The 13,280-nt window shown below is 46.0% G+C and overlaps 1 protein-coding gene across 7 annotated transcripts in view; it reads right to left on the bottom strand.

Moving 5' to 3' along the window:
* The window catches only part of Paqr5 (progestin and adipoQ receptor family member 5), a 71,671-nt gene that overhangs the window by 26,680 nt on the left and 31,711 nt on the right, over nt 1–13,280 (bottom strand). For all 7 annotated transcript variants that reach the window (XM_076925351.1, XM_076925347.1, XM_076925346.1 and 4 more), the window contains one exon: nt 7,608–7,755. Coding sequence is in view for 6 of the 7 variants with exons in the window: in XM_076925347.1 (XP_076781462.1) it covers nt 7,608–7,658 (51 nt within the window). In the remaining variant the exon portion in view is untranslated. The remainder of the gene's footprint in view (nt 1–7,607; nt 7,756–13,280) is intronic.

Here is a 13,280-nt window from a genome sequence, read left to right as displayed (position 1 = left end):
GATTTTGATGGTGAGAAAAGGGAAGAGAGAAGAGCGGGGTGGAGAGGGAAGGGAAGGCAGCTAGCTGGCTTCTAGCATGTACTCTTCACTTCCTGTTCAAATGTCACAGAAGCTTCACAGCCTCCTTGTAAAGAAGTGTCCTTGATTGTCCTCATGGTGGTGGTGGTGGTGGTGGTGGGGGTGCTGCTGCTGCTGGTGGTGGTGGTGGCATCTTTCCATGTTCCCAGCAGCCACAGGAGTCAGGGTGAAATCTACAAGCCTCAGGTCTCCACTTCCCGTCATGATACACCCTCCCCCACACTACTAAGCAGGGCATTGTTGAGAGGTACAACTGTCTTCCTTTTCCCTGGGGTACAGGACACTCCTGTCCTACTCTGAGAAACAGAATTGTGTCTCCCCTCAAATTTATACATTAAAATACTAGACTGTACTTGAAGCTGGCCTCGAACTCCCCCATGGACCCAAGGATGACTTGGACTTCTGATCCTCCTGCCTCTACTTCCTAAGTACTGAGATTACAGGAGTGCACCACCATTCTCTGATGGAGATCAAACCTAGGGTTTCACACATTCTAGGCAAGGGTTCTAGCTGAGCTACCCACCCCCAGCCCTGGCAACAGGGTCTCCCCATGAGGATAACACAAGCCATTAGAGTGGGTTGTTATCCAATATAGCTGGTGACTCTCAGAAGAGGAAGTCTGGATTGACAGAGTTCCCAGATGTGGACCCCAATGAAGAGGCTACAAGAGGAAGAGGCCCCAGAGGAACAGCCCACTCTCACCTGATCTCGATCTTCTGGTACCCTGAGCGGAGAGGAAAGAGCCAGTGGGATTTAGTCCCAGGGTTTCCTCCACAGTTTGTGGGCATCATCTCTGAACCTGCTCTTTGGTAGGTCACCCAAGGGTCTCACTGCAAGGGTGACTTGTATAAGAGTCTGCAATTATTTATGTATTATTATTTTATTATTTTGGTTTTTGGAGACAGGGTTTCTCTGTGTAGCCCTGGCTGTCCTGGAACTCACCCCGTAGACCAGGCTGGCCTCAAACTCAGAAATCTGCCTGCCTCTGCCTCCCAAGTGCTGGGATTAAAGGTGTGGGCCACCACCGCCCGGCTTATTTATGTATTATTATCTGGGACACTTTTATGGAGCCCAGACTGAACTTGAACTCATTATGTAGTTGAAACTGGCCTCAAACTCCCGAACCTCTTGCTTCTGCCTCTAGAGAGCTGGAATTACAAGGCTGCCCCAGCAGGCCTAGAGGAGAGGCCACATTTCTAACGAGCTTTCTGGCAGATGCTAATGCCTCTGTCCTTGCAACCCACCTGCCACCTCCACGCCCAGAGTCCAGTGTATCTCAGCCTCTTTAAGTGAGAGCGACAAGATGGATACAGGGTAGGGTGTTATGGTTTGAATCTAAAAATAGCCCCATGATATCACGTGCTGGGGGCGTGGCTGCTTGCCGCGGATGGGTCTTTGGGAAATGACTGGATCTTGAGAGTTCTGACCTCAACAGCGGGCAGATGTACTGAGCTTTATGAGAAGTGCGGAAAAGCAGCCAGTGGGGTCTGGTTAGAGGAAACTGATCAGTGGAAGTGTGCTGTGGGAACTTTACCTTGTCTTGGTCCCTTCCTGTGTCCCATTTCTCTGCTTCCTGGCTGCTGTGCTGTTAGCTGCTGTGCCACACCCTCTCTGTTGTGACATACTGAAATCTCAGAAATTCTGAACTTAATTCTTCCTCCTTTTAAGCTGTTCGCATCAGGTGCAGTGAAAAAGACTACCTAAGCCTAGCATCAGTGGTACATACCTTTAGTCCCAATTCTTGGGAGGCAGAGACAGATGGATCTCTGAGTTTGAGGCCAGCCTGGTCTACAGAACTAGTTCCAGGATAGCTAGGGCTACACAGAGAAACCCTGTCTCAAGACAAAACAAACAAACAAATAAACACATAAGAATGTTACTTAACTCAAACATACGGGGATGTCAAAGGCCAGCACAGGGAAAAGACACAGACCAGGTGGTATCTAAGGAGAGGTTTGCAGGCTGAAAGGTCAGAGTGATACAAGGTTGCTGGATTTCAAGATGGAGAGAATGGTTCAGGAGCCAAGGAGTGGGAAGAGCAAGGAGCAGGTTCTCTCGGCATCATATTTACCTGGGATTCTGGCCCATCAACCCATGGCACACTTGCAGTGCATAGGGCTGGAAGATAATAATTGCTGGTATGTTGCCGTTTGTTTTGTTTCTAGGTTTGAAACCGGGGGTCTTCTGTGTGTGAGGCTAGATCGCTGGGCCTCTTTTTACTTAAGCCACCAAATCTATAAGAACTGGTTAAGGAAGTAAAAGGAAGCTAATAAAGGCCAGAATTTGACAGAAACCCCAAGTCAGGCAGGGTGCACATGTTCTGAGTTGCTTGCTGGAGTTGGTTCTTCCAGAATTTTTGTTTGTTTGTTTTTGTTTTTCGAGACAATGTTTCTCTGTGTAGCCCTGGCTTTCCTGGAACTCACTCTGTAGACCAGGCTGGCCTCAAACTCAGAAATCCACCTGCCTCTGCCTCCCAAGTGCTGGGATTAAAGGTGTGTGCCACCACCGCCCGGCCCAGATTTATTTTTATTTTATGTGTGGGTGTTTTGCATGTAATGTCTGTACACCATTTGAATGCAGTGCCTGTGGAGGCCAGAAGAGGTCATTGGATCCCTTGGAACTGGTATCACAGACAGTTGCAAGACAACATAAACTGGGAACCAACCTGAGTTCTCTGTAAGAGTAGCCAATGTGTTTGCACACTAAGCCATCGTTCCAGCCTCTGAATACTTTTTTTTTTGAGAACAGTTCAGAGGTGTGTGCCTCGTTCTCTAAATGATTCTAGGATGAGATAACTTCCTGAAACGTGTAGCCGATTTGACCTTAAACTACTTTCATTTCACCCAGTGAGAAGGCAAAATACAGAGAACATGTGGATTTCATTTAGATAAAATACACAATGATTAAAAGGAATCAATGAAACAAGATCTCCAATTTGGTCTGTGGTGGGAAATTGTTGAGGGGGGAATATGCTGCTACATGAAATTATATTAATTATGAGTTTGAGTTCTCTACTGATATTTGTTATGGGATATTGTTAGCCAAAATTTTAAAAAATGTATCTACATGTATCTATGATGAGCTACATAGCAAGAGCCCATCTCTTTTTTCTTTTCTTTATTCTCTTCTTCTTCTTCTTCTTCTTCTTCTTCTTCTTCTTCTTCTTCTTCTTCTTCTTCTTCTTCCTCCTCCTCCTCCTCCTCCTCCTCCTCCTCCTCCTCCTCCTCTTCTTCTTCTTCTTCTTCTTCTTCTTCTTCTGAGACAGGGGTTCTCTGTATAGCCCTGGCTGTCCTGGAACTCACTCTGTAGACCAGACTGGCCTCAAACTCAGAAATCCACCTGCCTCTGCCTCCCAAGTGCTGGGATTAAAGGAGTGCACCACCACTGCCTGACGAGCAAGAGCCTATCTCAATCCCTCTTCTAAATTAGGTTGAACTGTTTCACTTTATAAAGAGTTTTAAAAATAGATATTTTTGGCTAAGGGTGTAGCTTAGTTGGTAGAGTGCAATAAAGAAAGTTACTGGAAACCAAGGAAGATTAAAGAAAAATCTCAGCTGTGTATAAAAAAATCTCAGCTGGGTATAAAAATATCTCAGCTGGGTGTGGCAATTTACACTTTTAATCCCAACACTGGAAAAGTAGAGGCAGATGGATCTCCGTGAGTTTGAGGCCAGTTTGGTCTACATAATGAGCTCCTGGACAGTTGGAGCTATGTAGAGAGATGATCCTATTTCAAAACAAATAACAAAACCTCTCAAGAATTCAGAGCCTTTGATACTCTATGGGTTTTTGGTCAAAATCTATACTGAGAACCAAGATGTCTCAAGTGGATAAGTACAAACAAGAAAAGCTCCAGGCTTGGCAGTCCTAGGCATTTGTTCTTCCAGCTGACCCAGGTTCAGTTCTCAACATGGTGACTCACAACCTAGTTCCAGGAGACTCAATGCCCTCTGCTGGCCTCTGTGGGCACTGCATGGAGCTAAACACCCACCCCCACTCCCCAAAATGCAAAATTTCAAAAAATACATATTTTTAAGAAGGCTGGAAATGGAGTCACTGCTAGGCACGGTGCTGCATGATTGCAATCCCAATCCAGCAGCAGGAGGAGGCTCACCCTAAGTTTGAGTTTGAGGCTAATCTGGTTTATGAAGAAATTTCCTGGCAAGGTGCATTTGCACAACTGTTCAAAGTGGCTGTCTTCAGGGGAGAGAAGTCATGCATGGCAGAAATACCCCTAGCCAACTCCCTGTGTGTTTCCTATGTCTTAAACTTGTTTGAAGTCTGATCAGAGTTGGGTGACTATTTACAGGATGTTCCCTTTAGGCCAAGACAATTCAAAGGAATGCATTGCCTTGAAATTGCAGTGTACTTTTATTCACATTTAAAAATTCTTTTTAGTTACTCTGTGTGTGTGTGTGTGTGTGTGTGTGTGTGACCGTGCTTGTGTAGAGGTCAGAGGACAACTAGCACTAGCTGGTGCTTGCTTTCCACCATTTGAATACTGGGTATTGAGCTGGGGTTGTCAGGTGATATTCCCACAGGACAGAACTCAGCCAGTTCCAGTCTTCTGGGAAATTGTTTTGGGTCAAAGAGTACAATCTTGCCTTCATCATGTTCCCTCCTTGGTGTCAACCCAGCCCCACCTACCAAGGATTCAAGGTCCTGGCTTACTTTTTACATTCAGGTAAGTTCTGAAAGGTGGAGCCCATGGCAGAGCTGGTATATGATGAGCATGTGACGGCTTTGTGTGCTGGGGAGAAGCTCCGCCCACATTCTCTATGGCCCCTCCCACATCCTGCCATGGCTCCTCCCACACCCTGCCATCCTCATTTCTCACAGTGCTGTTTCTAAGAACCATCCCCTGTTAACTCTCAGCATGGCAGTTTCTATCTCAGAAATCCAACTGAAGATGCTGTCCTCTCTCTTCCCCTCTGTGGTGACCTGGGAGGCCACCTGTTCCAGATGGTGCAGCTAGGAGTGACTGCTGTGTAATTTGAGTGAAAACAGTCTTTGACACTGAGTCACTGAGGTATCTGGGTTAACTTGTTTGAGATAGGGTGTCAAATAGCCCAGTCTGACTTCAAATTCACTATGTATACAGCCGGAGATGAACTTCTGATCCTCCTGCTTCTAGTTCATGAGTGCTGAGACTACAGGCATGCGACTGGGACTTGAACCTGGGACATTTTGCATTTGAGATAAATACTCTTATTGATTGAGCTACATTCCCAGCCAATTCCAGAAAGCTTTAAACCTCTGCTTATCTACCCTCTTGTGCCTAGTACAGCTAGCTGTTCATAGTAAAACAGTTGAAATGAGCTGGGTGGTGGTGGTGCATGCCTCAAATCCTAACACTCCAGAGGCAGGCAGATTTCTGAGTTCAAAGCCAGCCTGGTCTACAAAGCAAGTTCCAGGACAGCCAGTACTACACAGAGAAACCCTGTCTCAAAAACAAAACAAAACAAAACAAAGCAAAAAAAAAAAAAAAAAAAAAAAAAAAAAAAAAAAAAAAAAAGCCGAAGTGATCTCTAAACTAGTAGGTGCCAAACATGTCAAGAAGCAAAAAAGTGAAAGAAAGTGAGAACGTGACTCTTCATCCCAGATGACTGGAATGGAAGGTAGAAGCAGAGGAAACAGACACATTAACACAGGACAGCTGAGACAAACGCGGAGCCCTCTATAGCGCACCACTAGACACATTAGCAGAGCAAATGGAGTAGGGAAAGCACGAGCCACCAAGCTAAAGCTCCAACTCCGAGCTGTTTACACAAGGCACAGTTAAAACATAATGACAGGAAGGGTTGAAAGGCGAAGGAAGAGGCGAGATGAGATTCAAATGATAACAAACATGGTGGGCCTGGATTGCATCACCAGGGGGAACACAGACAAAGGGTTCTGTGAAGACAGCCACTGCACTAACTTCTCTATGAGGCATTCACATTTTGATTACATTCATTTGGTGTGTGTGTGTGTATGTGTGTGTGTGTGTGTGGATATGCATGCATAAGTGTGCATGTGTGTGTGGAAGCCAGAGGACAATCTCCAGTGTGGTTTTTCCTTAAGTGCCATCCATCTTGATTTCCGAGAGTCTCTCCTTGACCTGGGGCTTGCAGACAAGGTTAGGGTGACTGGCCAGTGATCCCCAGGGATCTATTCCTGTCTTACCCTAGTGCTGGGTTTTAAGCACTCACCAGCTTCTTACTTGAGTTCAGAGATTTGAACTCTGGTCCGCAGGCTTTTACAGCAAGCCCCTGAGCACCAGTTATTCCCCCAGCTCCTGAAACCCATCTTAATAGTCTCTTCTCTGATTCTTTCCTCCCCTGTGACAGAAGTGACCCATCTCTCCTCTGAGCCTATGAGCTTCTGAGGAGCCTATTAAGGACAGAATTGCCCACATGTCTTCTCTGAATCCTGTAGAGAAACACCTTGCACACAGGAAGAAGTCAATAAATGTCATGAATGAATAAATCCACTATGTTCCCACTAGTCAGACCCACTAATGTGTGGGCAGAGAGGGGAGCAGATGGCCCTGTGAGACCAGAGGCAGGGCCTTGCTAAGAGGGCCATAGATGGTGGCTTTCTTTAGAACTTCCTGTTTTCCTCATCTTGCCCACAACAGCTCTGTACTGCCCATGATTCTGCCCAGCAACATCTCCCTGGCATCACCTGGTTCTAGAGCTTCAGATTAGAGCCTGGCAGGTCTCTATTCAATGTCCCACTTGTAATATTGAGCTTGGTTCAGGACTGTAAGACATTACTGTGTGACAATTAGCTGAGCAGAAAGGGGCTCTCATCTCACCACAAAACAGCATCGACTCTCAGTCCTGCAGGAAGGAAACTGGACCTAGAGACAAGGGTACAGCCTTGTGCTTTCTCTACAAGGCAAGATAGAAGAACACCAGTTTGGCACAACACACAACCAAAAGGTTAGAGCTTAAGAGGCACACTTATTTGTGCGTGTCAGGATGGCTCCATGGAAAGGAGACAAGAGCCACTAACCAAGCACTTCTCCACTACCCAACCCTAGGTCTGGCCTAGCCCTCCCGCAAGAGTAGAGGGTAGAGCTGGGAATGGTGGTGTAGCCTGCAATCCCTGCACGTGGGAGGCTGAGGCAGGAGGACTGTGTGTTTGAGGCTAGATTGTCTCAAATAAAATAGAGGTGTGGGGAGTAAGGGACAGAGAGAAACACATGTGCGGAGGCTTGCTAAGGTGACTGCTTCCTGGCCTACTTTGGAGCACCACAGGAGGCCCCCAGCCAGCCTCTCCTCACCCTGCAGCTGTTACCACTTCCCCTGGCTATCCCAAATCTCTGCTCTCTCTAGTGACTTTGCTTCCTGATGCAGCATTGCACTGAAGGACTACACTTTGCCAGCCTGGTACATGGGTTGGGTAAGGGGTGCTGGTTTCTGCAGGAGGCTCGAAGGGGCGCCTAGAAGAGAAGGGGCCTGTGAATGCAATCTGAAGTCCCATGTTGCTGGGGCTGACCCACTGCAGACCCTGGAACTCAGCCATGAAATGAAAGCACTCACCTGGGGCACCTGATCTATGCGGAACAGCCTGGGGAGCTTCAGGCTCAGCATCTTGACACCAGGCTGGGGAAGGCAGTTGAGGTTACTTCCGGCCACTCAGCAGGTCCCACTCAGAGTTCTTACATACCAGTAATATCAAGGTAGCTTCCTTGAAAGAGGACAAACAAGAAGAAATCAGGTCAGACTCCACCTAACTTCAACTGGATATGGTTTCTGGTGGTTCAACTATTGGACATTTTTAGAACGACAGCAAAAACAAACAAAACCAAGATTCCTAAGATTTCCCATGGGAAATGTAACTCAGTTTGTAGAGTGCTTGCCTGACATGAGTTGCACGACGCCCTGGGTTCAAGCTACAGCACTGAATACTGCTGGCACATGCCAGTAATCCTGAGGAGGCAGAGGCAGGGGAATCAGGAGTTCAAGGATATCCTTAACTCCTGGCCAGCCTGGGCTACTTGAGTCCTTGACTTTTCTTGGAGGGGAGGGAGGGGCTTTGAGACAAGATTTCTGTGTAACAGCTCTAGTTATCCTGGAACTGGCTTTTGTAGACTAGGCCAGCCTTGAACTCACAGAGATCTGCCTGCCTCTGTCTCCTGAGTGCTGAGATCAAAGGGTTATGCAAGGGTTTCTTAAAATCAGTGATTCAGACTACATCATCCCTCACTCTGAGGATGCCAGCTGGTCAGCAATTAGATCCTCGCATGGCTGATTACTACACTATGAAGGGTTTGACCTTCAAAATCTATATGCTAGAATTTAATCCCCAGTGGGGTATGAAGTAAGGCCTTTGTAAGGTAATGAGGTCACCAGGGTCCCACTCTTATGAATGGGATTAGGACCCTTTTCATAAAAGGGGCCTGAGGAGCTTTCTTGACACTGGGCCTGGAGGTTTTCGAGGCAAAGAGAAGGAGCCATCTGTGTATGGTCTCAGTATGGACTACTTAGCCCTTAGAACTGGAAGCAATACATTTTCATTGTTTATAAACTACCTGATCTATGGTATTTATTATAGCAGAATGGACGGAGACTGCAATAGGAAACTGTAGCTCTGGGAAGGACCCCGAGGCCACCTAATCCCCTCCCCAGAGTTGCTGAACTGGGAAGAGCTGAGGCTGAGGCCGCATACTCTACTCCACTGTAGGCCAGTCTGAGGGAGGCAGACACTCTCAAGCCTGTGCCACCTACGGTTACATTGACATAAGTAGACAATGGGGGTGGGGTTGTGAGACTAAGTTTGCTTGCAAGCCTGAAGACCCACATTCAATCCCCAGGACCCCCATGGGAGGAAGAGAGAGAGAGAGAGAGAGAGAGAGAGAGAGAGAGAGAGAAAACCAAAAAGGTTTTCCTCTGTCTTCTAGTCTTATACTGCAGTATCTATGCACTTACACACATACTTGCAAAAAGACACACATCCACAATAAGTAAACTAAATACATTTTAATAAAAAATTTAAAGGGGGCAAGGAATTATGTTCTAGTTCAAGGAAGAATTGGCTCTTCCAGGGGGCTGACCACACAGCTCTGTCACACACACACACACACAAAACAGGCCAGGCAAAAAGCCAAGGAGCTTCTTGGAGGCAGAGAAACTTGGAGTAAACAATAAATTTGATCAAACACAGGATTAAGACTGTTTAGCAAGTGTAAACAATATGAACTACAGACATCTAAAGTTCTCAGACAGCCCAAGAAACAGGAAAATGGTGCTTTAGTGCAAAAGGACAAAGTTAGGGATGGAGCAATCTGTGGGCCTTCTCTGCTGTCACCCCTGGACCTGAGCCTTCTCACAGGCTTCCTTATGTCCCCAGGAACAGAGGGGAATCTTCCCTGCCTCCGAGGGCCTGGGGACATTTCCTAACCTTCCTGGATCATTAGTCACATTCCTCCTGGGACCTCTGTGGCTGACTGGACACTCACATCTCTGTCTCTTTGTCTCTCTGTCTCTCTGTCTCTCTGTCTCTCTGTCTCTGTCTCTCTGTCTCTCTGTCTCTCTGTCTCTCTCTCTCTCTCTCTCTCTCTCTCTCGTGTGTGTGTGTGTGTGTGTGTGTGTGTGTGTGTGTGAGAGAGAGAGAGAGAGAGAGAGAGAGAGAGAGAACAATAAATGAAAATGAAAAAGGCAATTGAATAAGAATGTGACAACCTTTGGCCTTGACACGCACACACACATAAGAGACGTGGCACTAACCTAAAGGGAATGCATCCTAGCACAAAGCACCAAGACCACATTTCTCCTGAGCACTGGGAGATGACGGAAATGGTATGTTTGGGATGTGTGTGGTCTGGATGGCAAGTAGCCACTCCTGCCAACTCAGCAAGCTGAGGCCAAATCCCAGATAAGACAGAACTTGACTGACCTGTTTGAACAGTGGGAGGCTTCTGCTGGTCTATTCTTACAACATTCACAGTACCGAAGCCTCTCTCAAGACTCGGTTAGCCCACATCTAAATTGTTCATCTTTATGTTTGTCAACTATTGCAAAAGGCCAGTGACTGATGGTGGGAAGTCACGGCACACGGCCGATCTTAAGCTTTTCAGACATCACTGAGCCTGGAATTAACTCCCTGATCCTTTTAACTCTACCTGCTGGGACCAGACTGCTATTTGCAACATTGCCAACATTGCAAGCTTAGGTTGCTGTGCCAAGAGACAAGCTTGTTCAACTTTTAATTCTGTTGCTGTGATAGAAACACTCTGATAAAAGGCAACTTAGGGGCAAAAGGTTTATTTTAGCTAAAATTCCCAGGCTATAGCCCATCACTGCAAGGAAGACAGTGGCAGGAGTGTGAGAGAGCTGGTCACACTGTATCCATAGAGAAATGAATGCATGCTCACTTTCTTCACTAGTAGGCGGTTCAGGAACCCCTGCCTAGGGAATGGTGTCACCCACAGTGGCTTGATTTTCCTACATCAATTAATTTAAGATAATTTTACAGAAACATGCTGAAAGACCAACCCAATGTAAACAATCCCTCATTAGGGGCTCTTAACTTGTATCAAGTTGACATTTAGTTAACCATCATAGTTTCTAAGATAAAATCCAAACATATCAGAAAGATACAACTTATTCATGTTTCATATAAGACTTCATCTTCCTGGAGTTTTCATGGTTTTATAACAGAAGGGCTGGAGATGTTTCTCAGTTGGTAGAGTGCTTGCTCCACACACACCAAGCTCTGGCCTTGATCCTGAGCACAACATAAAACATGTATAGTACATGTGTAGTAGTTAGTACACGCTTGTAACCCCAGCACTCAGGAGGCAGAGGCAGAAAAATAGTTCAAGGTCATGCTTGAGTACCCAGAGAGTTCCAAGACAGCCTGGGATATGAGAGACACTATCTCAAGAAGTAAGTGGGTGTTGTAAAATATCCACAGGACTTGCTGGAGTTGTTCTGAAATAGTCTTAAAAAAATAATAATGAGAATAAAATCATAACCAGGAGGCTTCGTGTTAGGACTCAAACTCAAGGGCATCAAAAACTTAATAAGAAGTAAAACTGAATTTGGGGACTTCATTCACCTCATGACAGGTATTCTGCTCTTGCTGGTCCCACCCCTAGAAGACAAGCTTTGGTTAGAATACCCCATACATTAAAGGTTATAGCTGAAGACTTTATAACTTACTGTGGTGGCTAGGGTGACACAAGCTAGAGTTATTTTAGAAGATGGAAACTAAATTGAGAAAATGCCCCCACCAGACTGGCCTGTGGGCAAACCGGTGGTGCATTTTTTTCTTCTAACTGATGATAAGGGGGACTCAGCTCATTTCTCAGATGGGAAATGTCATCCTTGGGCCCGTAGTTCTAGGAGCTATAAGAAAACAGGCTGAGCGAGCCATGGAGAACAAGTAAGCAGTGCCTCTCCACGGCCTGCGGATCAGCTCCTGCCTCAAGCCCTGTGTGAGTCCTGTCCTCACAGACTTGGGTGATGGACTTCGAGTTGTAAGATGAAATTAATCCTTTCCTCCCCTGATTGCATGGTGCTTAACAACAACAACAACAACAACAGCAACAGCAACAGCAACAGCAGCAGCAGCAGCAGCAGCAGCAGCAACAACAACAACAACAAAACCTATTATACCTACTAAATGCTATCTTATAAGTTGGCCCAAATGAAGCTGGTGAGTTGTTTTCCCAATGAACAGGTTCCAAAGATTTAATAAATTTTAGTAATCTCAACTCTATTTAACACAGTAATTAAGATTCTTTCCTCATATTGCATAGAAGTAAATGTGTTGAAGTCATTATCTGTGTCATCCAAGACAACCTCTTCTTTATAAATACTGTGACTTTGTTGAGTTGCCTCATACAATTTGTCTGATGAATATTGTTTAATCCTTCATCCATGATATTAGCAGTTTTTAACCTGTGGGTCTTAACCCTTTGGGGGCGGGGTCAGATATCAGATATCCTGCATATCAGATACTTATATTATAATTCATAGTGGCAGCAAAGTTACAGTTATGAAGTAGCAGTGAAATAATTTAATGGTTGGGGGTCACCACAACATAAAGAACTGTATTAAAGGGTCGCAGTATGAGGAAGGTCAAGAACCATTGCATTATACAGAGGCTCAGAAAACAGCATCTCAAAATACAACTCCTCATCGAGCCAAACAGTTTAAACTGAAGGAGGCTAGAAGGGCCCAGAAACAGGGCTCTCGAACCTTCTCCTGCCCTGCTCTCTGTCACCTCTCTCTCTCTCTCTCTCCCAAAGCAAGTTGTAATGCTCAGAAAATTCATGGTCTTGTGCTTCTTTGTAGATCCTGACTCCAGGGGTCCTGGCCCACATCCAAAAGAGAGCACATTGCAAAGAGTGACAAAAAGATTTTAAGCAGACAGGCCTGCCTGGGGTTCCCACTGAGGGTCCATTTGCATTAGGCCGCACTCTGTGTCCAGTCATACATTTCAAATACTGCCCATTCTTCATAGAACTTGAGCATGAACATTGTTTTCCATGGGTCTTTGGGGCTGTATTTCTGAAGTATTTGTGCCATAGAAAGTGTGTGTGTGTGTGTGTGTGTGTGTGTGTGTGTGTTCACCCATGTGCATGTGAGGGCCAGCAGCAACCTTATATCACCCCTCAGGTGCCATCTGCCCTTTTTACAGACAGCCTTTCTCCCTGGCCTGGAACTCACCTAACAGGCCAGTCCATCTGCCTGTCTCCCCCACCCAAGTGTTGGGATTATGGACATGTAACATCACAGCTGGCTTTTTAAAAGGTAGGTTCTGAGGACAGAAGCTTGTTGCTGACAGCCATTCCCTCAGCCTTCAGCTCCTTTGATTTCTGAAACAAAATCAAAAGGCCTACAGTCTGGCCTTGAATTTGCTAAATAGCTGAACATGACTCTGGACCTCTGACTCTGCGTCCACCTCTCCAGTGCTGGGATTGTAAGCGTACTTAAAAATAATTCTGCCAATATCTTTGCTGTGTAAATCTCCCATCTGCCCAAGGACCCTGACTTACAGTCTCCTGTTTCTGTTTAAGTTGTTTGAAGTCCCCACCACTGCTCTTGGTTTTAGTGGTGCTAGGGCTCTCGCCCAGGACTTTATACATGCTGGGAAACATCAATCAACTAAGCCACACCCCCAGCCCTAGCGAACTTAGATCAAAGAAATTCATTGTGTTTTCCCTCTTACTAACTAAATGCGGTGTGGTGGAATAATGGCTGTGC

This window comes from Arvicanthis niloticus, chromosome 26 (genome assembly GCF_011762505.2).
Source record: "Arvicanthis niloticus isolate mArvNil1 chromosome 26, mArvNil1.pat.X, whole genome shotgun sequence".
In the NCBI taxonomy this organism is placed as follows: domain Eukaryota; kingdom Metazoa; phylum Chordata; class Mammalia; order Rodentia; family Muridae; genus Arvicanthis; species Arvicanthis niloticus.
This window is presented reverse-complemented; position numbering and strand designations above follow the sequence as displayed.